This window comes from Marmota marmota, unplaced genomic scaffold, assembly GCF_001458135.2.
Source record: "Marmota marmota marmota unplaced genomic scaffold, marMar, whole genome shotgun sequence".
NCBI classification, from domain to species: Eukaryota; Metazoa; Chordata; class Mammalia; order Rodentia; family Sciuridae; genus Marmota; species Marmota marmota.
In genome coordinates this window covers 11,977,852-12,005,682 of record NW_026000211.1, presented here as the reverse complement: position 1 = coordinate 12,005,682, position 27,831 = coordinate 11,977,852, and the positions used below count along the sequence as shown (strand labels likewise).

Below are 27,831 nucleotides of genomic sequence, written 5' to 3'. Positions count from 1 at the left end.
TAGGACTTATGACTCCTCCTTTCACTAAGAAATTGACATAAACACCTTCCATGAAGGTGCTCCTCCCAGAAGCAGTCAGCCACCCACGTGCCGCCCTCTTCCTGCAGCACACCAACCAGCAACAGACTTCAGTTGATTTCTGTTCAGGGTGGATAATTTTACGACTGCTAATTATATCTGCAGCCACATTTGGAGAGATAGACATAAAAATAGCCCTTTGTCCTTTTACAAATCTAAGGAAATTTTCAAATATTAACTCGGCAATCTCCTTACAACCTCCCAGAGGTGGTAGGGTAGGCAAGTAAGTTTTCGTGTTCTAAGGAAGCATGAGAGGTTAGGGTGGTGGCTTTCTCAAGGTCAGGCCTACACCTAGAAATACCAAACAGGTGATGGGGACTGGTGTCCTTGAAGTCACACTGCTCTCTCCGGAGGACCAACCTTAAGTTTTGAGGGCAGGGCCTGCATCCAACTTCCTGGTCTTAGAAAGAAGAGTGACTAACACGGAGCAAGGAGCAAGAACCCAATGACGATACCCCACTATTGAAAACTTTCTATCCGTGCACCCAGTGTGTGACAAACACAAAACTTCGATCACGAATATGATACTGTGGGTGAGAAAAGGAAAAACCTAGGTGGCTAGAATCTGCTCACAGTAGAGAACAGTGGAGTGGATTAACAGGCTCCCTCCACAGTCATTCCAGACTTGGGGTCCTCCCATGCCCATGACCCCTTCCTGCCCAGGTGACCGACAGAAAAGCATTTTATTTCATGTCTCCCATCTCCTCCACAGGCAATGGAGATAAACCCCTATTCTGAGCACAACTAGGATGAGCAAGAAGGTAACTCACATAAGACAATCAGCACAGGGCCCAGTACAGGGTAGGCATTCAGCAGAGGAAGCCAATTTTAGCTTCACAGTAGGAACTTCCAGGGTCTCTTGTGGTTAACAAGGGGAAAAGTTTTGGCCCCAAAGAAGAAACATTTTGTTGGCCCTGTCCCAGGATTGTGCTCTAAGCAGACACAGACAAAGCCAGGAGTGATGCCCGTTAAAAATTTAACTATATATCATATTCATTTATTATCAATCCACAGGATAATCTGATTGCTACATGAGCTCATAAAAGCTTTTTTTTCACCTTTACAAAATTAAAAAAAAAAAATGTGCCACAAGGATGTAATAACAACTGCTGATAAACAAGAAAAGGAATCTTAAAATTATAAATTTGCTGTAGAAAAGATAAAAAACAATTATATTTTATTTAGAATTTTACCTTGAATAAAATATTCCCCTGTATAAAAAATAAAAAAGCTTGCTCTGGTTAGAATTAGAGTATTTTCGTCTTCAAATCTGGGAATTTGCATAATATTTCCATGATAGTTTTCCTTTGTACCGCGTGGCATTCAAGCATAGCAGATTAGAAAGATTTTTTTTTTCCTCCAAGCAGTCTTAAAAATGGGACATCTGTGGAGAGGTTCATTTTCTCCTCCTTCTCCTCCTCCAGGATGTGGATCACAGCCTCTGAGGGGAGGAAAAGGAGGAAAGGAACCGTGTGGGAGGGGATGGGAAGGGATGGGTGGAGGGTAAAGGGCAGAGAAGGGGACGATGAATGTGCTGTGGAATAGAGCAAGATCATAAGAAGGCCTATCATAAGTGCTTTAAGATAAGGTGCAGAAGCAGACTGCAGCGTCGCTAGTACTGCCCTATGTACATATTCACAAAGATTAAAAAATTCCAGCTAGTTCACATTTTCTCGTCCATTCTGAAGCATCCACTCCTCCACGCTGGCCTTGACCATAGGCAACGCAGCACCTCCACTGCCCGTGTGGCTGTTGGTCCTTGAACTTGAGGGAGTCGCCCTGGGAGATCCAGCAGGCTCTAGAGACACGCGTCTACCAAGGGGCTGGAGTCCTGAGTTAAAAAGAAGCTCCAGGGCTGGAGTTGAACACAGCAATCAATGTTCTATTGTCAAGGCTTTTTCCCTTAGATTTGTCTAAAATAGGTGTCAGAGAGAAAAATAAAACACAAACAAACAACAACACAAAGCCAAGAAATCCCAACAACCACCGGGGAGACTCAAGGGCTTAGCAGCTCTTGACACGGGCCTGGGCGATGTCTGACGTCTTCTTGATGACACTGGCCCGAGTCTCTCGGTCCCGACTGCTGCTGGATGCAGGGGTCACGGAGGGAGTGAGGGGGAGATCAGGAAACGTGGGCCAAGAGCTGTTGTAAGGCACCGGACAGCTCTCCTCCTTGATGGTGACCTGGAGATCCGGCTTGTTGGAAGTGACGAAGGTCGCCATGCTGGGCAGCAGGTAGGTGCTCCGTGTCCCCATGTTGCTGAGGTACTGTTTACCTTCAATGTTCCTCTTCCGCCAGTGTGGTCTCCCCTTTCAAAGAAAATAATCCAGATATGTATGTTCTTTTCCTTCCTCTGAATGCCTTTTTAAAAATGTGCCACCAAGGGTGGGCACAACCTGTAATCCCAGTAATTTAGGAGACTGCAGCAGGAGGATCACAAATTCCAGGCCAGCCTGGTCAACTTAGGGAGACCCTGCCTCAAAAAAAAAAAATTCACAAAAGGCCTGCAGTACAGTGCTTGCCCAGCATGTGCAAGGCCCTGGGTTCAATCTCCAGTTCTCATGTGCAGGTGTTAGAACCACATTTTTTTTAAGTTAATGCAATGAACAAAAGCTTAGCAACTGTACATCCTTCAACTGAAATCTATACCCAGTTCTTCATACCCCAAGCAATGGTTTCTCTTCTCTTTTTATCAGTTCCCACTTGCTAACTCCAAGAAATATGGCTAAGGATATTCTATGAAGGCAGGAAAAGAAAGGGGAAGCTTGCTTTTCGACTCCTCTATGCTCTAGGCACCCACACAGACCATTCAATATGCTTCCGGCCATGATGGACAGTCGGTCAGGGCAACTTAGTCCTCACTGTTGGCCCAATTAGATCTTTGAGTCAACTTGCATTTTTCAGAGGAAGGGAAATGAGGAACTCGCGAATAGATAGCAAGTGCCTTTGATTGTTTTCAAATGTGCCAGCTTAGAGATGCAGGGTGTTCAACAAACAGGGGCCCTGTACAGAGGATGGCTTCATTCAGAGTAAAAGGTAATTTTCTGACCTTGAAGAAGCAAGTCAGGAATATATGTGAATGTAGCCACTGTCTTCTCAGAATTCCCACACTTTATTATAATGTATTGAAATCATTAATTGTGAAATCATTAATTCAACACACCATTAGCTTCTCTCTTCCTCTCCCTCACTCTCCGCTTTCTTCCTGTCACCCCCTTTTCTCTTTCCATCATCATTTACAGCCATTTCCTGCCATTGTGTGGGCCCAGCTATAGGAGAGAAGTCAGAAGCAGTCAGACTGGGAATCAAGATTGGACATCGCTCGCCTCTGCGCAGGATCACGGAGGGAGGGAACCCATGGATATGTGGAGGTAACCTTGCTAAGCTCTTCCTGGCTTGTATTTCTGGTCATTGCTTTTGGCCGGGCAGGACATTCTATTTCTGCTGGTGAATTAGGATGTTGACAGTGATAAGAATATCAACATTTCCTGGCCTCAATTTCAGTTTCCTTTTCCTGCTGTCACAGCCTCTCTTTCTGAGGATGACATTTTATCCCTTTTCCTCCCATTTGGTGCCCAACAATTTTATAATTTGAAATCTAGAAGGGTGGTGAATTTTAGGCTATGCATATTTTAACAGACACACAAAAACATCCAAAAGTAAAACATGATCACAAGCACAGGCATGTGGGTCGGAGCAGGAAGCAGGCTTACCTCAGCGCTCTCCTCATCGCTGGGCACGCTATCGGTAGTTTCGCTTTCTGTTCAAAGAGAGAAAAACATAGGACCATTATTTGTTCCTGTTGCTCAAGCTGTTTTGAAGCTCAGGCAGTGTTGATAAAAGATATATCAGCACTTCTTTTCCAAAAGAGAAATGGGTAACCAAATTCATCAACTCCCCCCTTTATAAGATCAAACACTTCTATGTGGACAAGCTGGAGTAAGTTTGAATGACTTGGGCCCCCAAGAGAAAGCAGGTGGAGAATGAAGGGGAGGCACACTTTCCAAGAGCCAGCCAGCATGGGGTGCTGTCCCTGTGACGCCCTTTTCTCCCTATAGCTCTGGCCATGATGCCCCATGCTGGTCCTCTTCCAGTCCATGTCAGTCATCATGGGGAAGTCCCAACTCAGAGTGAACATTTTCCAAGAAGTCTTCCTACATCATTCCCATTCTACTCAGACCCGCCTTTACCCCACATCTGGTTAGTCACTATCTTAGATTCTTAAGAGTTGCCTCTTCCACCTGGGTGACAGATTTTCAGGTGGCCTCAGATCGTCATCTGGTATTCAATTTTTTGGAACCTCCTCCTCTTGAGTGTGGGTGGGACCTGTGACTTGCTTTTAACCAACAGAATACAGCAAAGGATCCAGGTTTTACATCTCCATGACCATGTCACATAAGACGGAACCTGTCCTTTTGAGAAGACTCCTGCTTGCTGGTCCCATTGGGGAAGCTCACAAGGAAAAGGACCAAGGGCCAAGTCTGGTTCAACAACCGGTGAGGAACTAAACTCTGTCAAAAACCACCTGAGCTTGGAACTGAACCTCTTCCCAGCTGAACCTCAGATGAGACAGCAGCCCCAGCCAACACCCTGACGGCAGGTCAGTGAGATTCTGCTGCAGAGCACCCACCTGAGCCACACCTGGATTCATGATCCACAGAAACTGTGGGATAAGAACTGTGTATTGTGTTAAGCCATTAAGTCTGTGGTCACACTGTCATGAAGCAACAGATAACTAACCAGCTACTATCCTGATTCCACTTGCCAGTTGTGAGACACGGAGCCAATTTCTTAATTCCTGGGAGCTACATATATTTTTCTCATCTGAAAAAATACAGGGTGTCCTTCCCTTCCACCTTCCAAGGAGGACTGTGTGATGAGTGAGTGAGAAGGTGTTAAGGAAAGGCCTACCATTGGACCTTGCACAGCACAGACAAGGAACTGGAGTTATTCAACATCAAATTTGCGTGATAGGCCTGTTGAACAGAGTCAAAATGAATGCACTGAAGCTGGAACTTCCAAACCATAGGCTCTTAGGAATCTTTCCATTTGGGACATTTATATTTTAGTGGAGGCCTGAAGAGAAACTGTAATAATGGATATTTGTGGAGTGCTAGGGCCAGGCGGGGCCACAGCCTTTGCATGTAGGCTTTGTTTAGACCTTACAAGGATTCCAAGTTGGACAGCAGGTTACTATCGTCCCTCTATATGTAGACATGCTAGTGTGTTCTAGAGCCTTCCACACTCTTCTACCGTATCCCTGATGAGGAACTGGCTTCCAATCTCACATCTTCCTTGTGGGACAAGATGGCTGCAGCCCAGACTTGAGTCCTTTCCACCACCTAGAGCATGAGCTACAGATCAGGCTCCCTATACATCATTAAAGGCTAAAGAACAGACAACTCATGCCACAGTTGCATTCCTTGGCCCAACAGCAAGCCTGTGGACCCCACAGATCCCACAGGGCGCATTCGGCATGTTTCTCAGCCATTGTTCTCCAGGAGCTCTGCAAAGGCCTGGGTCATAGCTAGGGCTGAGACATGAGCAGCCAAAGGACAGGCGTCTGCACTGCGTGAATGGAGCATATTTCCCCAAAGCACAGCTGGAGCATCAGATGCCAAAAGAAGGGTCGAGGCTTAGCTGACAATGATCCCAGCTCCGAAGACCAAAGGACAACAAGAAGCACATGAAATATTCCAGACAGAAGCAAATGAAGAGCAATAGAAAAGGAAACCTCCCTCCAAACATAACCCCACACAAGCCCAGTCTCCAGAGGAGGCAAGAGGCTGGGCTGCCGCTCCCAAGAAGGAAAAGGAGGAACAGAGATGTTGAGAAACTTGCCAAAGTCACGGACTGAGTCAGCACAGAGGACAGAAAACAAAACTGCACTTCTGATTCCAGGGACACCCATCAAACACAGCAACTCTGCTTCCCTATTGGCTCTGGCTCTGGCGAAAGTTCAAGATCCCCTTTCCATTTTTATGCTTAGCTTTGTTTGTGCTCTGAAGCTCAAGTTTCCCTTCCTTCCAAGCATGCCAAGCCCCCTTCATTCTTAATGACCCTCCATAAATACCATGATCTTCCGTTCCTTTCCCTTCAAATAAAAATGTAAACAAATGCCACCCGGCATATTTTGGGGGCTGGAGCCTCAGGAAAATGAGCAATTGACACCAAGGTTCTGGGACTCTATCAAGCCCAAGCTGCAATTACTGGAGGGTTTGGAAATCAGATCCTGGGTTAAGTGTCCTTGGTAAGCCAGGTGCTGGGGTACATCCCTGTAATTCCAGAGGCTTGGGAGGCTGAGGCAGGAGGATTGCAAGTTCAATGCCGTCTTCAGCAACTTGGTAAGGCCCTATGCAACTTAATGAGACCCTGTCTCAAAAAAAAAAAAAAATTTAAAAAGGGCTGGGGATGTAGCTCAATGGCAAAGTGATTCTAGGTTCATGTTCTGGTAGCAAAAAAAAAAAAAAAAGACTCTTTGGTCTCCTTGCACGGACCATGAATATGATCAGAATGTCCATTTTCACTAAATACCCAGTTTTCAACTTCAGGGGGAAAGCTGTGGATGAGAAAATGAACACACTGATGTTTATTTCTCATGTTCTGGACTTTTGGTTTCAACGAACACAGAAGCTGGTTGAAGACCTTCATTTCTAAATGAAGACGGACTGCTTCTGAAGTAGTCATGAAGATTCTAAATTAGAAACTAAGTGTTGTGGTTTGGATCTTAAATGTCTTTAAAGGATCACGTGTTGAAGACGTGGACCCCAGACAACGGCAGTATTGGGAACTAGTGGAACCTGTAGGACAGGGGGCCTTCGCAGAAGGAAGTGAGGTCACTGGCGGCACTCCCCAGCTCCTCTTCTCCCACGCTCTACCACTGAGCTATACCTCCAGCCCTTCAGTTGTTTCTCTCAGGTGTTTTGTCAGTGAAAAAAAGGCTGACTACCACACTGATGTCTCCAGCTTTTATTGTTTGAAAAAAGTGGCCTTGATGGAGACACCTGAGGTTCCCACCTAAGGACCCCAGAGTCTTCTCTCCAGACCAACAGTGGTTCTCAGGGCTACTCCCAAATGGCTGCTCAAAGTGCTCACTTCCTCTGTCTATCGGTTCTACTCTGCCACTGCCGTTTCCACGGTGACTTCTTACATGATAAATGAGTTCACTGCGGCTGCTGCTGCTTCCAGATTCATGTCACTCTGAAATACCAACACGCATTACTTCATTTTGCCTTTTGATTAGTCTGGATCTTGTAAAAACTAATTTCAAAAAAAACAGAATAAAAACAATTAGAGTTGCTTTATAAGCATAATCCGAATAAGGAGGAAGTGCTGACACAATAGTTAATAGGTATGTGAGTAATTCACTTAACTTTCTGGTTTATATCCCTGAAAGCAGCTAAAGTGAAAGGTCAGGAAGCAGTATAGATCAGATGACTTCAAAGATTCTTCCAGAGCATCAGTTCTAGGATGTACTGTCTGGGTTCACATTCTCCTTTAGCCCATTTTTAAAAAAATATATTTTTTAATAATGTTATATATATATTTTTTACCTTTATTTATTTGTATGTGGTGCTGAGGATTGAATCCAGTGCCTCACACATGCTAGGCAAGCGCTCTACCACTGAGCCACAGCCCAGTTTTTAACACCTCCCTGAGAATATACATTGCTAAGCCATTTCAGGAACATTATGGAGAGAAGAATGATTATGTAATGCATTTTTGCACTATATGATACCTAGCACATTTTCTGCAAGGCTCTTGTTCAACAAAATAAAACTGACAAAGATTTCTTTCCATCAATCATTTCCTCAATTACTTTCACTAGAAGACTCAGCTGGATGGTTCAAATTAGAATCCCCTTAGTGTCAAAGCTAATGGATCTCTGTTCCACCAACAGCTTGAAAGCCTGATGTGGTTTCCTTAAGGACCCAAAGTCCTCGCTGATGGTTATTGGTCAGTATAATCTCTATTCTCTGGATTACAACCAGTTAATTCTTTGTATATTGCTTCCTTTTCAAGGCTATTCTCCACCCCCCACACACACACACCACCCCCCAAATTCTACTGTGGTACTCTTTTACAAAGCCATCAATAACCTAATCTAATCCGGGTGTCACAGATCAGGCAAGAGGAACTTCATGGTAGACATGAAGTTTAAAAGAAAAAGAAAAAAAATTAAAACAAAAACGAGGGCAAGAGATGTGGCTTAAAGCATTTGTCTAGCATGCATGAGGCCCTGGGCTCAATTCCTAGCACCACAAACAAACAAACAAAATGACTATCCCTGAGCTTCCCTAGGTTGGGCTTTGGAACATTCCTTCCCAGTATGAAAATATTACAAATCAAACTAGAATTTTATGTTGTCTTAAAACATCCAATGCAAGTACTTCTCTGAGTATGTAACTGCATTCTGTCTCTTCTCTTTCTCACTGTGATATTTTAGTCTGAGAAGGCAGATCTGCAAAACTGAATGTGGTTTTGTAATACTACTGGATTATATTTCATGACCAGTAGGGGGAAAATATAGCAAGTGACCTCCAACTAGCAATTTCCTTAACAGGTAAATGAATGCAAGTGGTTAGGAGGTTGAGTTGGGTTTGAATAGCCTGAACAAAGGAATTCTGTCATGAAAAACAGGCAAACAGCCCATTCTACTGAGGAACATAAGACTAAAAGACCTCTACTAGCCATGGTCAGTAACTGATGAATGTCTGTAAGCTCTAGAAAAGCAGCAGCAATGGAACATTTTGGCTCCATCTAATAAACTTCCCTCTAAAAGATTCTGGAGAATTCAGACAATGAAAACAATGGAAAGATCCAGAGGCCAGTCTGAAAAGCCAGGCTCCAACAAAACCTCCCGCTGCCGGTCATCCTGGTACTGGAATCCTTGTTTTGAAATCTATGCAAATATCCTGAAAAGGGTAATGAAATTTTCATTTCTCTCTGCAGGGATCAGCTAGCTGTTCTTGGGATTCTCCTGCTAATGCAAAATGCCACTGCTGGAACCCCTGCAAGGAGAGATCTTTCCAGAATCCCCAAGGAAGACTTCAGAAAAGACCTGCTCCACAGGTAAACATGAAAGTCAACTCTCAAGCTCAAATACCCTTCCACCTGCCAAAAAAAAAAAAAAAAAAAAAACCCACTCATCCACATGGTAACAATGCCAGCAGCAACATGACATAGAAGAAAGCCATGGGATTTTTAGCCATAGTTATAAAAATATGAGCAAAATGTCTTAGTCCTTCACATTTCAGGTACCTCTACTCCATGGTTAAGACCTAAACACTCATCTCCACCTCCTACAGTGGCTTCCTGTAAGTATCAAGGGAGCTCAGAGGAAGTGGATGTGTCCAGGGCAGCACTGCAGTGTGAGGGGTCAAGCCCAGGCCATTGGCATCAGCTACACACAGATGCTGTCTGTGCCACCAGTTTTTCATCCCTGGACAGACTGCTTAACCTGCTTAGGCTTAGATTCCTCATTTAAAAAAAAATCTTATTGTTGTTGTTATTATCATTTTGGTGGGGTTCTTTCTTTTGTTCTTCAAACCTAGGGCTTTGCTAATGCAAGGCAGACGCTTTGCTAGTGAGCTACATCCTAGCCCTAGATTCCTCTTTTTTAAAGAGAGAATAATGATGGTATTCCAGCTAACAGGGTTAATTTCTTGATAATTAAGCAAGTCAGTCAACACCAAGCATCTAGCATATTCCCATGGCACAATAGACATGCAACAAATAATACAATTATTGGAAACTGGCTAAGACCAAATCCGGCCTGGCACATAGAAGAGTTCAAAATAGGTTTGATGAATGAACAACTGATGAAAAGCTTATCACATTTGACAGATTATTCCTTTAGCCAAGGTTTGTTCCCACATTGCTTTTATGTTCCTAACACAAAAGCAATTTAGGACATAGGCTAAGTGAAATAAGCCAATTGCCAAAGGTTAAATACTACATGATTCCACTCATAAGAGCTACCTAGAATAGCCGAATTCATAGAGACAGAAAGTAGATTGGTGGTTGCCAGGGATGGGTGGAGGGGGAGTGTATAATGGGTACAGAGTTTCAGTTCTACAAGATGAAAAGAGTTCTGGAGACAGTGGTGGTTGGGGGTTGCCCAGTACCATGAATGCACTTAATGCCACTGAGTTATACATGGAAAAATAGCAAATTTGTGCTATATGTATTTTACCACAATTTAAAAAAGAAAGTAGGCACTCATGGAAGATGAGGTTAATTTAGTGTCTGTTAATATACAAACAACCAGGCATTTGAATCCACTCTCAATTGTCATGCTGTTTCTGTGCCAGTCACTGGGGTGGCACCCTAGCTGGAAGACACTCTCCCTGGCAGTCTGCAAAGAACACCAGGAAGAATCCCCAACCATTTCCTAGAGCTAACTGTAGTTTCCCAGGAGAGGGCCTCTGCTTTTTATTTTTAATATATGCAAGCAATAACACTGCTCAGAATTTAAATTTCCTAATTATAATTGAGTTCCAAAAAATTAAATGGAGATCATTAGGAAAATACAAGATGAAGTCATGTTGGTAAAGGAGCCATCATTTTTCTGAAACTGTTTCTAATCCTCTGACTCTGGACAGATTCCTGAAATTATGGGAGAATTAGAAATGGGTTCCGTTGTTTGGCCCTGTTGGAAGCTGAAATAGATAGGAAAAAAAGGGAGAAACCAATGGAAGTGACTGATAAACCTGGTGGAATGGAATGGCTTTAACAATGACTTTGAGGTCTGAAAGCTGACTTGAAATCCTGGCCCATACATTTAATGGCTGTGTGGGGCCCTTAGCATCTGAAAATAAAGGAATTGGAAAAGATGATTTCTAAGGTCCCGTTCTAGCTTAATCAATTTGAGATTCCATTAAAACACCCTGTCAAAAAATTTAACTTTGATGAACCACCTTCCCCCAAGAAATCTTATTTGTTAGTCCTGGATGAACATGTCATGGGCAATCATGCAGAGAATGCTGTGAACATGTTATCTAGCTGAAAACAAAAAAGTGTCCAAGATGATGCTGGTCAAGAAAATAAAATAACTCCAACAAGAAGAATTCCTAGGACAGAGGGGAGATGCTCTGTTGAGTGGTGAGATGGGGTGGAGCTAGACTAAAGGATGGCTCTTTCCTCTTCCCCCTTCAGTCCCCAGTTTTCCCTCCTGCCCACTCACCTGCGTAGGAAGACACGGGGGAAATCTGCAGAGGGTACAGCTCACTCATGCTGACTGGCTGCTCATCACTCTCGGTGGTCACCTCCACAACTTGGCAAATGTCTGGCGGATTAGTAACAATCTCTTGATCCTCGATGGTACTGTCCAGATGGGACTGTCCTACAACTTCAAAGGAAAGAGAACCATCATGCACCACTGTCTCCTGCCCTCACAATTCTAACACACACTCTCAAGAAAGAAAATCTTCCCCTACAGAGACAGCTTGGCAGCCAGGAGTCAGATTCCTGGTCACCACATGTCGCCTGCCATGAAGCTGGAGAACAGACCTGAGAGCTGGGTTAATATTACTAGAGAAGCCTCCTACCGTCACCTGGCTCCCAATGCAAGGTGGCGGTGTCCCACCTAGATCATCAAGAGTTTCAAACTCAATCCAGTCAGTCTGGATCCAGACCTAACCCCAGGCCAGATGTAAAAGCGCTTTGAACTTGACCTATTCCTGCTCTCTGCTTTTGCTCAAGGAATATCCTGTACTTACTTTCTAAGAACTTTGGTCCAGAGAGACGTTATCAAACCTCAATGAGAAGAAAAACCATGAAAATCCACCCCATTGTGTTATTTTAAAGTTATGGTATGGGAGAGGGGGCTCTATTCATACTCTCAGCTTCTTCCTTCTCTGAAAATGACCAATTGGCCAAAATACCAAAACAATGTTAAAAGTTGGCTCTCCAATTCTAACAAATATTAATTGCATCTCCAAAACAGAATGCTAAGATGAATTCTGACCATCGCTAGCTTTGAAACTGCCTCAATATTTTTTTATTAAATTTTAAATTTTGAAACAATTAAAAACTAACATTAGTTGTAAGAAATACTACAGAGAGGGTAAGGAGCTGTAGCTCAGTGGCAGAGCACTTGCCCATCACGTGTGAGGCACTGGGTTTGATCCTCAGCACCACATAAAAATAAATAAAATAAAGGCATGCTGTCCATCTACAACAACAACAAAAAAAATTTTTTTTTTAAGTTTTTTTTTTTTTTAAGTTTAAAGAAAGAAAGAAAGAAAAAATAAAGAGAGATCGTGTGTGCCCTTTAGTCTATTTCCTCCAATGGTACCATCTTATAAAAACTAGAATTTGATATCACAATCAGATACTGACATTGGTGAAAGTCCACCATCTTGTTGGGATCTCCTCAATTTTACTTGTGCTCCTGTGTGTGCGTGTGCATGTGTGTATACTTAGTTCTATACAATTTTTAACACATAGGTAGTTTCAAATACCTACTACTACAGTCAAAATACTAACAAGTTTCATGAACGTATTTCTCATGTTACCATACCCACTTTCCTTCAGGACCTCCCTGTCCACTGTCTTCTCCCTAGTCCCTGGCAACCATTCATCTGTTCCATTTCTATATTTTTGTTATTTCAAGGATGTTACATAAATGGACTCATACAGTAATCCTTTGGGATTGGCATTTTTCACTCAGAATAATTCCCTGGAGAGTCACCCAAGGTCTTATGTATGTCAATAGTTGGTTCTTCTTTATTGGCCGAGTGGTATTCCATGGTATGGTGTACTTCGTCTGTTTAACTATTCACCCACTGAAGGATGTCTGGGTTGATACCAGTCTTTAGCGATTACAAATAAGGGTGCTATGAACATTGGTGTTCAAGTTCTGCAGGAACATAAGTTTCCATTTCTCTGGGATAAATGCCCAAGAGTGCAACTGCCAGCTCATATGGGAATTGCATGTTGAGTTTTACAAGAAACGGCCAAACTGTTTCCCAGAGTGGCTGTACATTTATATTCTCACCAGCAATGACTGAGTCATCTAATATCTCTGTGTCCTTACCAGCATTTAGCATTGTCATTATTTTTTATTTTAGCCATTCTGATAGGTAAGTAATGATATTCTATTGTGTTTTTAATTTAAATGTCCCAAACGCCCTGTCCTAATTTTACAGAGAATTGACCTTATACTCCTGTTGGCAGTTGATTAGATGAAATGTCCCTGAAAATTGGCTCCAATTAATAAAGGAGAAGATAATAGCATAGTAATTGGGAGGTAGAGCAATATTTTCCCAAGGTCCTCAAAAGCATTCGCCACCATAATCGATGTTATACTAACAATGTGTGTAAGTTCTTTTAACATTTAAACCCATGAGAATGACAGGGAAACCATCATTATCCTGTTAAACATGAAAACACTCCAACACAGAGAGGGAGAGTGTCCTGTTCAAACTCACACAGCTTGGATTCTATGCGGTGCCCTTTGTTCCTGTCCTTTTCTTCCCACTTCTGCAACTATACAATATTCAGGTTAGGCAGGAAGGAGCCCCATTGCCGTCTCCCGGAATTGGGAACTGGCTCTTGTTTCAGTCACTCAAAGTTTCTTATTGGCGCAAAGTTGTTTTAAGTCCCTGTTGTAATTACTTTGGGGGTGATGAGAACCTTATCTGATTTCTACTCAGGGAAGGTTTCAGAGTACAGTGGGAATTCCTAGGTTTTGTAACAAAGAAAAGAAGGCACTGAAGAGGCTGGGAAAGAGGCTGGGGATGTGATAGGAGTTCACAAAGCCACAGCAAACAGAATGGAAGGGAAATGGGATTCTGTTAGGTTTTCCTGGCAGGGATATAATTAAAGAAGAGGAAAGCAGGCTATTTATGGCAAGCAGACTCCCAAATTCTGCTTACACCCTTCAGACTATCCCATTTGAGTGTGAGGGCATGGATTATGCAGGTCACCAGGCTCCGACTGAGTGCCCACAAGGACCCCTCCCAAGGTTTCCTTTGCCATTTCTCCCTAGTCAATATAGTGGCAGGAAAAGAAAACAAAGTCCTATCCAGTCCCGCATCCTAAGAGGCACTTGGTGGGTGGAGACAGAAACCAAGCAAGCACTGTGTGTGTGTGTGTGTGTGTGTGTGTGTGTTTGAAGAGGNATGATATATCAAGAACTATGTAATGTTTTGAACAGCCAACAATAAAAAATTAAAAAAAAAAAAAAGATGATGCTGGATTGATTCAATTGTATATTAGACCTTTACTGTTCGCCTCAGCCTGCTACTTCGGAGTTCTCTCGGGGATTCCTGGAGAGTTCACATTGGTTGGGGAAGTGCCAGAGGAGGGATTTCCGGTTGGTAGTTCCTGGAGGAGCGGTGTGGGTGGCGTTTGGGAGAGTTCCCGGGGAGCGTGTGTGGAGTGTGCTGGTGGAGTTCAGAAATAAAGTTTGTTCCTGCTTCAGTGGCTCGTGATTTGAGCCCAGCCAGACTGCGGCAGGAGTTATCCAGAATGCCCATTTTCTGGAGCCTTCTTGATCACTCCAGCACCTACAGACCTGTGTCTGCTCTGCACACCTCTCACTCTCTGTCCTTGGAACTCAGCCCAAACTACACCATGACAGGACCTTGTGGCATTCCTTGACTTTCTGTTTCATATTTCTTGTTAATTCTGTAAATTTTCACCTAACTTTTTAGCTGTATATACCATATCTCTTCAACCCAATCATGGCTCTTGAGAGCTGAGAACCAGCATTAGAACTTTTGCATTCTGTCAGGACACATACTCACAGGTGGCACCAGGGAGGAGCGACGAATCTCTGCCCAAAAAATACATGAATGGAAGGTGGAGGCTCACAGGCTAGAGATGGGATCGTGCAGAAATTCACAACTTGCAAATGTGGACTGTGACAATGCTTTCTAGAACGTTTCAAGATTCACAGCCAATGGACTCTTTTCAACCTAAATGCAGCAATGAAGACATAGCAGGCTATGCTGCTGTGGGGGACTAGGGGAGAACATGTTTTGGGGTGTCAAAAATGTTCTGACTGGAATATGGTGGTCACACAACTGAGTGTATCTGTCAAAACATAAAGAACTGTACCCCCAAAAGGGATCAGGGCCCTATATTTCACTTAACATATATGATCTCAGATGAAAAAAGCAGATCAGTGCCTGCTCAAATTTTGAGAATATCCCGAATGCTGGTGACTTGGACAGAAGAGTAGTAAGCTTTGGTTTTCTGGGCCAAGATCTAGAAAGCCCGTTTTTATAAGTACATTATCTCCGAGGCCACACTTCCCCGTGGGAATTCGCTGCTGCATGCCTCAGTAAGGGATGAGCACTCCTCTCCATCCCAACCTCACTGAGGGCACTTTAGGAAATTTCCAGCTTGAGACAAAGCCCATGGGACAAGCAGGGAAATCAAAACATTTGAGATTCTCTCTAGATGCGCTTCACTGCCATCACTAATCTGTCTCTATCTGTGGCCGTCCTCTGGGCACTGGTCAGTGACCTGACTGAAAATATGAACAGGAAACCTAGCTTTCTGAGCTCATGCCTTAGCCTCTCCTGCCTGTCTGCCCCCCCACATCTCTCAGTCCTACAGGGAAGGCACAGTCATGATCCTCATTTTAGACATAATGAAATAACAGCATGAGAACTAAATACCTAATTCAAGATCAGACAGCCAGGAAGTGGCAGAACCAGGATTCAAGGTCAGCTTAACCTGACCCCCAAGTTTCTACTCCTCTGTGACAGGGTCTCCCTAACACAAAGCATTAATGAAGTTCAACCTGAGCTCTTCTCCAGCTTTCTAAACCCCTCTGAGGGGAAAAACTGCAGTTTCACCTTAATGAATCTTTGAGCCCCTAACCACCAGTGACATTTCTTTTCAACAGTTCTCTAATGGCTGGAGGAGCTAGAAATCCACCAAACTCCTCCAGCTTTGTAAGATTAGCATATCATGCAAATTCAGCCACAGGAGGGTAATTTTATCTCAATCTAGTTGCCGGAGAATTACAACAACATTATTCATGGCTGGTTACTGATGAACCGGTTTGATAGCTTGAAAGGTCATTCTTACTTTATTAACAATTGTTGACTTAGTGTAGGGCTCCACCTGAAAAAGCAGCTCACTCCCAGGCTTAAAAGCTGAGACTATTAAAAACAGAAAGGCCCTTGGAGGTGGGTTTGTCCTATCGTTTTACATTTGAAAAAGCTGAAACTGGAGGCCAGGTAAATTGCCAAGGTCACCCAGGTGGCCACAGAGTCGAGAATTAAACTGGCCAGCAAAGCTTATGAAATCAGACCATCAGCATCAACCACAGGGTGAAATTTCCCCTGGACCTTACTTGAGAATGTGAGCGTTGGAACCATTAATATCAGCCCTGATGACGCAGCTTATGGAGGCTACTTTTCCTACTCAACACACTTTAATTTGATTTTGATAATATCATAATCATATTTACCACCTTCTACCCAGAGAATGATTCATCCATGTCTCCTTTCTTCCTCACTAAATCTCTGTAAGGTCAGACAGGATCAATATTATTATTTCTGTTTAAATATATATTTAAATTTCTGTTTATATGTCTTTATTTCAATTTTATAAATAATAATAAATGTGTTATTGTCAATTTATATGTAAATTGGGTGTCAGAGAGGTTACGGCATTTGCCCAAGATCTCACGGTAAATAAAAAACTTCAGAAGTAGCACGAGAAACCAAGTCCTTTAACTTCTAATCTAGTGCTCTTGTCTTTATAAAATACAGCCATGATCTATATTTTGTAAAACATAACCACTACTGGTTGAAGAACAATGGTGGGAGAGTTAGCAACTTTAGACACAGGGGTCAGACCTTGTATGGGTTCGCTGCCCCGGCTGCCTGGGCTGCCTGCTATCCCCACCTCAACAGGTAGGGACAGGCACAGGCACCTGTGACTGATGGGGCAGGCAGCTTCACCCTGTGAGAAAACACATCACTTGCTACTATACAATAGGGGCCAAACACTGCTTCCCAGTAAAAACTCAGCAGAAGCTGGGCATGGTGGTGCATGCCCGTAATCCCAGCAGCTCAGGAGGCTGAGGAAGGAGAATCACAAGTTCAAAGCCAGCCTCAGCAACAGCAAGGCACTAAGCAACTCCGGGAGACCCTGTCTCTACTAGGGCTGAGGATGTGGCTCAGTGGTCGAGTACCCCTGAATTCAATCCCTGGTACCAAAATCAAAACAAACAAACAAACAAACAAAAAAACCCAGCAGAGAGTGAATCAGTGTCTCAGGGGTCAATGATCTGGGAGCAAAAATTTGAGTATGAGACATGTTCAGGTGGCAGCTTCACTTAGCAACAGAATCGCAGGAGCCTTAGTGGCTGCTCCACACTAATGAAAGCCACCACCAACCTCATTTTCCCTAATGGCCACATGTGGGTTGCACTATTCAGAATAATTCAAGTTTAAAAATAGGCATAAAAGTCACAGGAAGAGACCAGGTGATGCCAGCCTTGGGGAGAACTTGGGCCTTTACCTTGGGAGCAATGGTGACAGGGTACTACTGGCATTTGAAACAAATCACTCTGTTTAAGGAATGAAAGAGAGAGAGCAAGCAAAGCCCAGGTGAGAGCCACAGTACAACTAGCAACCGTCAGAACTGAAAGGAGGTGAATTTGAGAAACACAAGAAGGAAAGACCCGTGAATTATCAATAACGTGGAGACAGCAAGGAATAGGGAGAAGGAGAAAAAACATCAAGCCTCGGGGCTTGGGATTGTGGCTCAGTGGTAGAGGCACTCGTCTAGCACATGCGAAGCCCTGGGTTCGACTCAGCACCACATAAAAATAAATAAATAAATAAAATAAAGGTATTGTTTCCAACTACTTCCAAAAAATAAAAAATATTTTTAAAAAACCCTCAAAAAAAGACAACAGGTTCCTTGATAAATTAAAACTTCGTAAGGTTGAAAAAACAGTTGCCAAACTCCAGCAGCAGGGCTCCCAGTTAGCACACAGAGACTGTCCTATCCGTGTGCCAGGCTGTCCCAGGCCCATTCTGCCCTGGAAGAAGAAATATGCTGTCCCCTCTGTGTCGGAGGGTACTGGGGTCTTGATTCACTCTTCACATGCAGCTTCATATTGCCAAGAGTTTTCCATGGGTCCTGATAAAAAGTGGATGCCCTGTCTTTGGCCCCTATCCCTAATAGCTCGGCCCTCCCAGGGGAAGTCCCAGGGCACAGCTGCTAACCCTGTGAAAACAAGCACAGAAGATCCCTTAAAAGGGGTGCCCTCCTTCTAAAGAACCACCCCAAAGCTACTTCCTATTCTAGAGATGCAATTTCACACCTTAAGCACCAGGAACAACAACAGGAGACAATAGAAATGGAAAAAATGGAATCACACCTTGAAGCGGGGTCTCATTATCACCTTTGTTCATCCTCAAAATCTCATAATTCTGGTGCCAGAGGCTGCCACCCTGGAGTTCTAACTGGGAGGCCTTCATGGGGGACACCAAAGTGGGTCTCTACATTGTGAATCTGTTCTCCCCTCCTTCTGCCCCCCTCTATTGACAGCTGGGTTTCTAGGTTGGGGCTAAAAAAGCTACTTAAACTTTGCTTTAGATAAAGTTAGTCAAATTGAAAGCAACTGCCAGGAGTGTGCACTCAAAGGTGCACTCTGGGCATCCAAAATTAAGACAAAATTCAAAATACATCACTTCCTAATTGCTGTTATGTCTAGTCACTCTGGTTTTGCTTTATGAACTTCAGAGTGATGAATAGCATCTTTTGTTTCCAGTGATCTTTGCTTTATGGAAGGGTGGGGTCACCTTTTATCAAGCAACACAATGGGACTGTAAAGTACTGCCCAGGCAAGTCAGACGGAATGTCCTCTGCACCTGCAAACTTCTTAGGCTGGCCTGGAGAGCATTTCCATACAGCTCAGCAAAAGCACTGCTAACCTTGGCAAGAGGCCAGCACGCACTGTCAGAACAATTCCACATGTTGCTGGCTTCTTCCATTTCCTAAACCAGAAGTCAACACACACACACACACACACACACACACACACAACAAAATTCAATGCTAAAGAAATTTAAAAATAAAAGATAAGGAGTTTTCTTTTTTTCTTCCCTCCTCTTAAAGGGAAATCAGGGATAGGTCTTTTGGGTGCTAAGCTTGGGCACTTAACCAGACAGTAGTGAAGGGACCTTTGGAGACTAGTTTCGGTATGGAGACATCACACTCCCCTCTGGTGTGCACAGCTGGCTAATTCTGAAAATACATCCAGCTGTTATGGAGAGAGTGGCAAGAGCAGGATACAGCCCTCTGACAATTCCTGGGTGTGTGTTTCTGCGATGCTTTGTGGCAAGAATAAAAGCAAAACATTGCAGCAATGAAGCAAGAGTTCGTTTGTCAGGGCAACAGTACCTTTCACATTTTACACAGTTATTCACATAGAAAGGAAAACAGCCAAGTCTGTCCAGAATAAGAATGTACTAGTCGGGCTGGGGTTGTGGCTCAGTGGTAGAGCGCTTACCTAGCATGTGTGAGACACTGGGTTCGATCCTCAGCATCACATATAAATAAATGAATAAAATAAAGGATCATCAACAACTAAAAAATATATATTTAAAAAAAGAAAAGAAGAATGTACTAGTGGCTGGCCTTCCACTGAATTCAGTTGTTGATTTTCAATCCATTTTCCTAAAGAGCTCTGAGACAACATACATACTGTCATATTAAGTACTCATTTCAGCTTCTGATTTTAATCTTATAAATGTAGTTCAATAAAGTAGGATGAAAAACACCTTATAGCTTTCACCCAGGGGCCTGAACAGAAAACTGAAATGATGTCTGGGTTCAGAAACCCAGGACCTGAAAGCAAGAAACTGTCATTTTTAAATAGAGCATTTTGCAAGGTAAAGAGAGACAGAGCAACAATATCTCAAATGCCAGAGTGGCCTTGGGATGCAAATCCCCGTGTTCCTCCTCTCTCACAACAAATCACGATGCCAAAGATGGCTCATTAATAATCACATGGGAGGCTGTGGGGAAAGAGCACTGTTAAGTGCTCATTGTCTGAGATGGTACCACAGTGAGCAACGATTGCAAATTACCCTTCTGTTTAAATACTTCATGAATCAACTTATATATAATTATATACCTTCCTAAGGGCCATCAATTAATGAGAAAAATATCCTCAAACTCATTTTGCTGCTTGTTGTTATGAACTTGTTATTAACACCAGGAAGTCACTTAATCCAGTAGGTGAGTCTCTAACCAGAACTGGCCACTATCTTAGTACCAGGAGAGAGTACAGCCCCTTTCCCCTCACAACAGCCCCAGGCCGCACCAATCACACAAGAGGGCGAAAACAACCTACAGAGAACTTACACCCTGAACACTCAACCAAAATTATTTTTAAAAAGTGGATCTGGAGGACATTAATGCCAACAGAAATAAGCCAGACAAATACTGCGTAATTTCACTTATATGTGGAATCTAAAAAAGTCAATCGCATAGGAACAGAGAGAAGACAGGTGGTTACAGGAGAATGGAGGCTAGGGTGGAGAGGAGAAGGAAAGGGAAGATGTTTGATCTAAGAATACAGGGTCCCATGTGCACTGGAGGAATAAGCTTTAGTGTCCAAATGCACTGCATAGTGACCACAGTTAATAATAATGTTCTGTACAACCACAAGAATGGAATCCTAATTAGAATAAGTTATACTCCATGTATGTATAATATGTCCAAATACACTCTGCTGTCATGCATATCTAAAAAGAAATAAAAAATAATAATAATAATCTGTATATTTCAAAATGTCTAAAAGAATAGATTTTTGAAAACATTTTTAAACCTCAAAAAAAAAAAGAGAATAAGTGGTTGAAGTAACCGATGTGTTAATTAGCTTTTATGAATCTTTCTACAATACATGTATAAATCAAAACATTATCCTGTATCCCATAAATACATGCAAGTATTATCTGTCAACTAAAAATAAATGTAATAGTAAGGTTTTAAAAAGTAAAGAAAACCCTGATACAACTCTGGCTTTGTTTTGGCATATCATCTGAGGCTGACCTCACCTCATAAATAAAGGAGGACTTCCCCAAACACCAACCATTTCACTCAAAATAAGCTGAATATTAAGAAAATGTGCCTGGAGTTGGGCAAACATCTTCCTGTTTCTAAAGGGCTCAAGGGGCAGCATGCACCTTTCAGGGAATCTTGCTGAGAAAGGCAAGCAGTGCAGAACCAGGGGGTGGGGAGACGCAGCCACAGGGGCAGAAGGAGGTAAAGGGTGGGACATCAAATGAAGGGGTCCAGGAGGGAGGAAAGCTGGGCTTCTGGTGGGCAAGTGGCTTTACTCACGGGGCCTGAGCTTCTTCCCTGGGAAGCAAGAAAAATGTTTAGTCTCCGGGATCCCTCTGGGCTCAAACCCTACTGTGGGACTTACTGCCTCCATCCCAGTGTCAAGTCTGGGTGCTGGCACTGGGGGAAAGGCCAGTGTCATGAGCTGTGTGTGGACTATGTTGCACATCGTAGCCTACCGAGGGGATAAGTGTGGCACTGGGAACATCCCGTGGGACCCCCACAGGGATTGATCGTTTGATGCAGGTGAACTTCCCCCTCAAGCTCTGCTATGTCCCACACAGCACCTGAGATGGGTTTGACCTGACAAGATGTCAACCAACCTGCTGACTGTAAGACATCATGAAGCAAGACTCCGCCCATGATGCACACCCTGCCTTTGATGTAGCCCCTTAAATAAACCACCGAGCCATCTTTTTGCTGCCTAGTTCCAGGGCCCACCCATGTAGACTAGATCTATCAGGGGCTTCACTCTTGTAAATATACTTCTAAATATCTGTGTTTCGTCATTCACTAGTCATTTGAGACTTCAAGTTTTAGGGTGGCTTACATTCTCCTGGGCAGGAAGAAGACCCAAATGAGACTCTGGCCATCACCCATGTTAGGCCAGGCTTTCTGTTTGCCTCACACTGCATCTGTCAAAGACCTCAATGTTTAAGGCAGTCTCTGCATATGCAAGTCTACTCCCCAAACCCCAAAACCAAGGGGAACAAGGAGATGTTATTTATACCCTGTGTGGCCTCCTGTCACTGTCAAACTGAGTATCTAGAAATGAAGGTGCCCAGGCAGGAAGTTGGCTTTTAAAGCTGTGTTTGATCTCTCTGGTTCTTATTAAACATCAGGAGCCCTGTTGGAACAAAGTTAAATGGACCAAAAGGTACCCGAGGGCCACAAAGCCCCAGCTCCGAATTCTAGGAAAAAGTCACATTGACTACTGGCCTCTACTCTTGCATGAGGTCCCCACCACCCATTCACCACAGCATCCCGAACACTGCTAAGATGAGTTCATGGCTTGTCACCTCCTTCCCTAAAATCCTCCAAGGGAGGGTGTTTCCATTATGTGAGTATGTAAAACACCTGGGCACTTCACGTTCTGGGTCATACTTCAAATTTAAAAAAAAAGAAGAAGTTTTAGAAAACATCCTCCAGCAAATTTAAGATAAACCCCAACCTCCTTCCCTGGAGCATCCAAAGGCCCCCTTGACACCTCCCGCCCCCCTCTGAGGGGACACAACTGTGCTCCCTACACTATGTCACACTTGCTTCTTTCTGTTCCCCCAGACACTGAGGGCATCCTGCCTGCCCCATGTCCCATGCTGTTCTTCACACCAGTCTGCAGGGAAACATCACTCCTGGGACCTCCCAATCTAAATCTGACTCAAGGCTATTCTCTCCCATCTCTTTGTTCTCTTCCTATGAGGTTATATACTACAAATGGGAATGCAGTCGCTACCTGTGGATTTACTTGCTTACTATTTGTGTCCCTCCATGAAAACAGGAATCGGGCCTGCCTTGTCCCCCCATCCACTTCCTGCTAAGAGCACTGAGTCTGGTGTGTGCTCAGAAGTACCTACAAAAATCACACGGTGCATCTTTGGCAACAGGTCTCTGTGCCTCAGTTTCTTCACCTGTAAAATGAGCACCACCTTGGAGGCAAGCAAGCCAAGGAGCAGCTGCTGAGAGAAGGCGCAAGGGCCATCTTCCCCTTCCTTGTTTCCCAAATTAAAAAAAAAAAAAAAAAAAATCAGACTCATCCATGTGACTAAATAGTGAAAGAGTAAGAACCAGTCACCATCAGCCATGGGAGAAGAAGCATTTTCCTAGAAGTCGCTCAGGGCCTTCTTTTCTGGGGCAGACCCATCTAAGTTCCTTTATTTCATCCTTAAAGGCCTTTGCTTTTCAGCCCTGAAATCTGGGGAATGGAAGTTGGATTTTGAGATGGTTCCAAGACCTCCTCCTACTGATGATGTTATTTCAAGATCACTGGTTTACAAATTTTAGACCTCAGAGGGCTGCTTGTGTGTATAAAAAATAAGATGTCAAAACGGTTTACCTATGATGTTCACCGTACTATCCACTTCATTTTTTATAGCTGAAGTCAGGACCGCGAGCTCAGGAGAAAGATCACTTACTCCATTACTAAGCCCCAAAGATGACTCAACTGGTTCTTGCTAGGAAGAAGAAAAGAAAAAAGAATTGAGAACACTTCCTTCCCCCTCCCTCTTCTTAGCTTAAACTCTACCCTCTGTCTAAGTTCTTTAATGCTAGAATCATTTGTGTTCATCTACCGGATGCATCCCCTACCTCTTTCAATTAACCTCGAGTTAAAGCAGATCGTTTCTGCACACGGCATGCTGCTGGGTATTTGGTTTCTTTCATTTTTCATTCAAGGAAATGGTACCAGCACATCTGGTTTGCCTTTAGGAAATGCTTACAGCTGTGGACAAATGGCTCTGGGGTTCAGTAGAGATGTAGAACTGTCCGTGTGAAGTACCACAGGACAAAGATTCCAAGTCCTCCTCCTTGGCGGGATGTGCTCCAAAGAGGCAACTCCTTGGCTTTCTCTTTTAGAGAGGAGTCAACCCACCACTTTTATAATAATTTCTTAGGAAAGGCTCTACCTCAACAATTGGCGCAAGAACAGGGACTCAGCACAAGCTGTGAGTGAATTCTCCTTGGACATGGTTAGCGGTGGACTGCAGCTACGTGAGCATCCCATACTGGGTGGTGGCTGGCAATTTGTGCTACAGTCACATCAGAAGCCTCTGTTTCTTTGGCCCAAGTCAAGTTAGGCAACCCCATACCCATGGATTCACATAAATGTCCTTTGAGTGCCTGAGTATCCCATCCAACACATGCATATTAATGAAATAAGAACAAATTCTTTTGCTTATCGTACTTTCTGAATTTCAACTTTCTTCAAGTGCATTCAAGCCCTCCATTCCCTGAGAGTACTGACCAACTCCAAGAAAGCCAGTCCTGAGGTAAGTAGTTTGATGAGAGTATTTCCTCAAGGTAAGATTGCATTTGCTTTGATGATAACAATAAAAATCAGACAAAAGCCACACGGGATGATTCCTGAGGAATCCAAAATGGAAGAGGGGGTAGCAGAGGAAGGAGCACAAGACTGGGCACAGAGGAGCACAGAGGTAGAGATAGAACTGTGCTTTGGAAGCTCAAGAGCAGTCACAACCTAAGGCATGCTGGATGTTCTTATCATTACCATTATGGTCTACTTATATCCTACTTGGAATCAATGCTAACCCCCTCCCAAAATCTTAGAGCAATCACAGAGGAAGGGAGATAGTCTCCTTCTTCATGATCCCATGATCCAATGTTAAGGTATTATTTCACTGTGCAATTGGGTTAAAATTAAAAGAAAAGAAGAGGAAAAAAGAGAGAGAAGACAGGAAGAAAGAAAAAGAAATCATACGCTGCAAGACATACTAAAGGTCAAACATAAATAAAGGAAGAACCCAGAACAGCACTCCTGGACAAATTTTTTTTTCTTCCCTGTTTCCTCCAACATCTCTTTTATAAGTTTCAAATAAGAAGCCTGACATTCCTGGGAAAATACTTCACTTTCTGTGACCTGAGTCACGATTTTTTTCCCCTCCTTTCTAAAGCCAAACCACTGAATTAATGTCTGCCTTTCCTAACTCTGTCTCCTCCCCGTCCCACGCACACTGTCAGTAGGTACCTATGGTCTCGCTTCCACCCCATGTGCAGAATCCAGCTCCCAGAGGTTGGTAAGGTCATGGGTTTTAGAATCAGACAAACCAGGGGACAAAGACGGACTCCTCCACTTTTCACTGGTTGCAGGACTTTATTTAACCCCGTTAAGCCTTTCTTAGGGCACTCAGATAGTTGTAAACTGAAATCCATGGAAACAAGATCCATGTCACAGGGCTGGTGTGAGGATTAAATGAGACAAATAAGTACCAGACTTACTATTAAGTAAATTCCTCACCACAATCAAAGATTACTGAAGAATCTTGGTTCTCCCAAACCCAGTGGCCCTCTCCCACTTCTCTTTCCCTAGATCCATATTCTTATACCTAGTAGGGAGTTCTGTACTAAACTCCCTTGACAGACTGAATTAAATTGGATACTGCTTCATTCCCTTCATTCCAATAGTACCTTCCTTTTTTCTTAAAAAAAAAAAAAATTATTTGCTGATGGACACAATACCTTTATTTTATTTTTATGTGGTGCCGAGGATCAAACCCAGTGCCTCACATGTGGTAGGCAAGCGCTTTACCACTGAGCCACAACTCCAGACTTTCCTTTCTTGATGGCATCCTCTATGGTCCCCTTTGAGTCTCTCCCTCCCCAATCATCCCTCGCACTTCATTATTCCACTTCCATCTCCTCAGTTGCCTCCAAAGGAACTCAGTGTAGGGATTTGAGGAAATTGTGCAAAGAACTGCTTTTTTTTTTTTTTTAGAAGTTTCTTTTGTTATTTTGGAATTTTAAAAACTCATTCTGTTTCTAAATTTCTTACCAAAGTAACAAGGCAGTCAGACTTGCATATATTCACAAACCTAAATTATTCGGACTTCTTAATCAAAAATCTCTGTGCTTCATATGATCTACAGTTTATTTAGTGGCAAGTGATACTTTTTTCACTTTCCACTTGAGAAAATCATTACTCAGAGACTAAATTAACTCTGCAAGATCACACTCCTTTTAGTCTGAGGAGATACAGAAACTGAATTCAGTCTTTCATGCACAATGGTTCAATCCCAGGATCTTTCTGTCTTAATAAACCCCTGTATCCTAGACTCATTCCAATGGAGATTGAGAGAGAATTATTTGGACCTTGTTTTACACCACCATCCCTACCTGTTCTGCAATGGAGCAATACATTTTACCAATGGAGATGAGAAACTATTTTGAATTTTGTTTTACTCCTCCCACCTCCATCCCCCACCAAAAAAAAAAAAAAAAAATCCTGGCAATTTCAGTCTTCAGTGGGAACCATCTCATTAGTATTGTCACTGTGGAAGGACAAGATGGTAAGCTGTACAATAAAATGGAAAGGACTCCACCCAGAACAATAGGCCCATGGGAAAAGGGTCTTCACTAAACTCAGTCAAAATGATGAAATGATTAGAAGTAAGTACATCTAAACCTACAATATATTAAATAACTCAAGGATTCAAGCTGAGAAAAGAAGCGGAAAGTTCTTTATGTACCATGTGCCTAGACATAGTGCAGGTCTAGCAGGTCCTTTCTGATGCCTCACTCTGACCAGACTCAACCAGGCCTCACACTGCACCATAACCTAGCATGGCTCATATTAACAGATTCCTCTCAGTTCTCTTTTTCATATTAGATAAAGACTCTCCTGTAAATCAAGTAGCCTGTAGCATTCTTGGTTTCTGATCCTCTTGCCTTGCTCCAAAGAAAACCATAAAAGTTCATGCATTAACTCTGCCAAATATTTAGGTTTAAGAGTATTTTCTAGAATTACAGAACCTAAGGTTTGGTCTACAGTTTAAGAGATTTTAAGCAAAAACAAACTAGCAACAGAGAGTTTAAAGGTAGGAGCAGCTATCTTTAGACCTGTAAATAATCCACATTTGGCTGGTCTCAAGTTAGGCTTGCTGGATGGACTTGGAGTGATCCTAAGTTAGAGGAGTAGAGGGCCTCTACTGGGCCAAGGTTCGAATCCCTCTGCTCCAAGCCCATTCTGTCTCATACGTGTCAAAAGTTCCTTTTCTTGACCTCCCTTCCCCTCAAGTAACAGCCATAAGGTGAATTTCCATCATTCCATACCCCAAAATGCCCTAATTCATCCGTGCAAAGCTAGTCTCCTTTAAACCAATTTAAGGACATCAAATATAAGGGTATCTCTAGGTCTATCAGGTAACAAAAATTTCAGGCTGGCAGCTGAGCTCCACAGAGTGGGCTAGGGAATTGGACCTAGAAGGGTGCACACATCATATCACAGCAGCCACAGTCCACAAAGAATAGCTCTAGTACAAAACAGCCTGCAACCTCTTGCCTAGTCCCAGAAATACGTTCCCCTTCTAGAACGAGGTCATCTTCACTCTCTCCCTTTCCTTCACTGCAGCTTCCCTTTTGACTTCTCTTCCTCTCTCTCCCTTCTTCCTGGGGTCTGTCTGCATCTCACAGAGCTGTTGTCTTGGAGAAGGCATCTGTCTAATGTCATTCTGGAGCAAATGACCATCCACTTATATCCCCCAACACGTACCAGAGTTCTATGCCTGTGACCCAATCTGCTAAAGAACATTTGCTTTACAGGGCTCTCTGCCATTTGGCACTCAAAATTAAACCTGCCCTCTTTTCCATAATGAGCACCATTCCCAGCATCCTTTCTCTGGGCCTCCTCTTTAATTACTCCTGTTTTTATCTTCTGAACCTCCTTCCATGCTCTGGAGAAATGTCTCCTCTGC

The 27,831-nt window shown here is 43.2% G+C and overlaps 1 protein-coding gene and 1 long non-coding RNA gene across 7 annotated transcripts in view; one reads left to right on the top strand and one right to left on the bottom strand.

Moving 5' to 3' along the window:
* Positions 1-1,046: 1,046 nt before the first annotated feature.
* Irf2 (interferon regulatory factor 2) overlaps positions 1,047-27,831 on the bottom strand; it is an 86,840-nt gene continuing 60,055 nt past the window's right edge. For all 6 annotated transcript variants that reach the window (XM_048791916.1, XM_015486167.2, XM_015486169.2 and 3 more), the window contains 4 exons: positions 23,463-23,580; positions 11,265-11,429; positions 3,793-3,839; positions 1,047-2,388 (listed from right to left, as the gene is read on the bottom strand). In XM_048791916.1, the coding sequence (XP_048647873.1) occupies positions 2,083-2,388; positions 3,793-3,839; positions 11,265-11,429; positions 23,463-23,580 (636 nt within the window). In that variant the 3' untranslated portion in view covers positions 1,047-2,082. The remainder of the gene's footprint in view (positions 2,389-3,792; positions 3,840-11,264; positions 11,430-23,462; positions 23,581-27,831) is intronic.
* LOC125612888 lies at positions 2,557-11,371 on the top strand. The gene is made up of 3 exons (XR_007343375.1): positions 2,557-3,450; positions 9,032-9,151; positions 11,237-11,371. It is a non-coding gene; the product is annotated as an uncharacterized LOC125612888 (long non-coding RNA).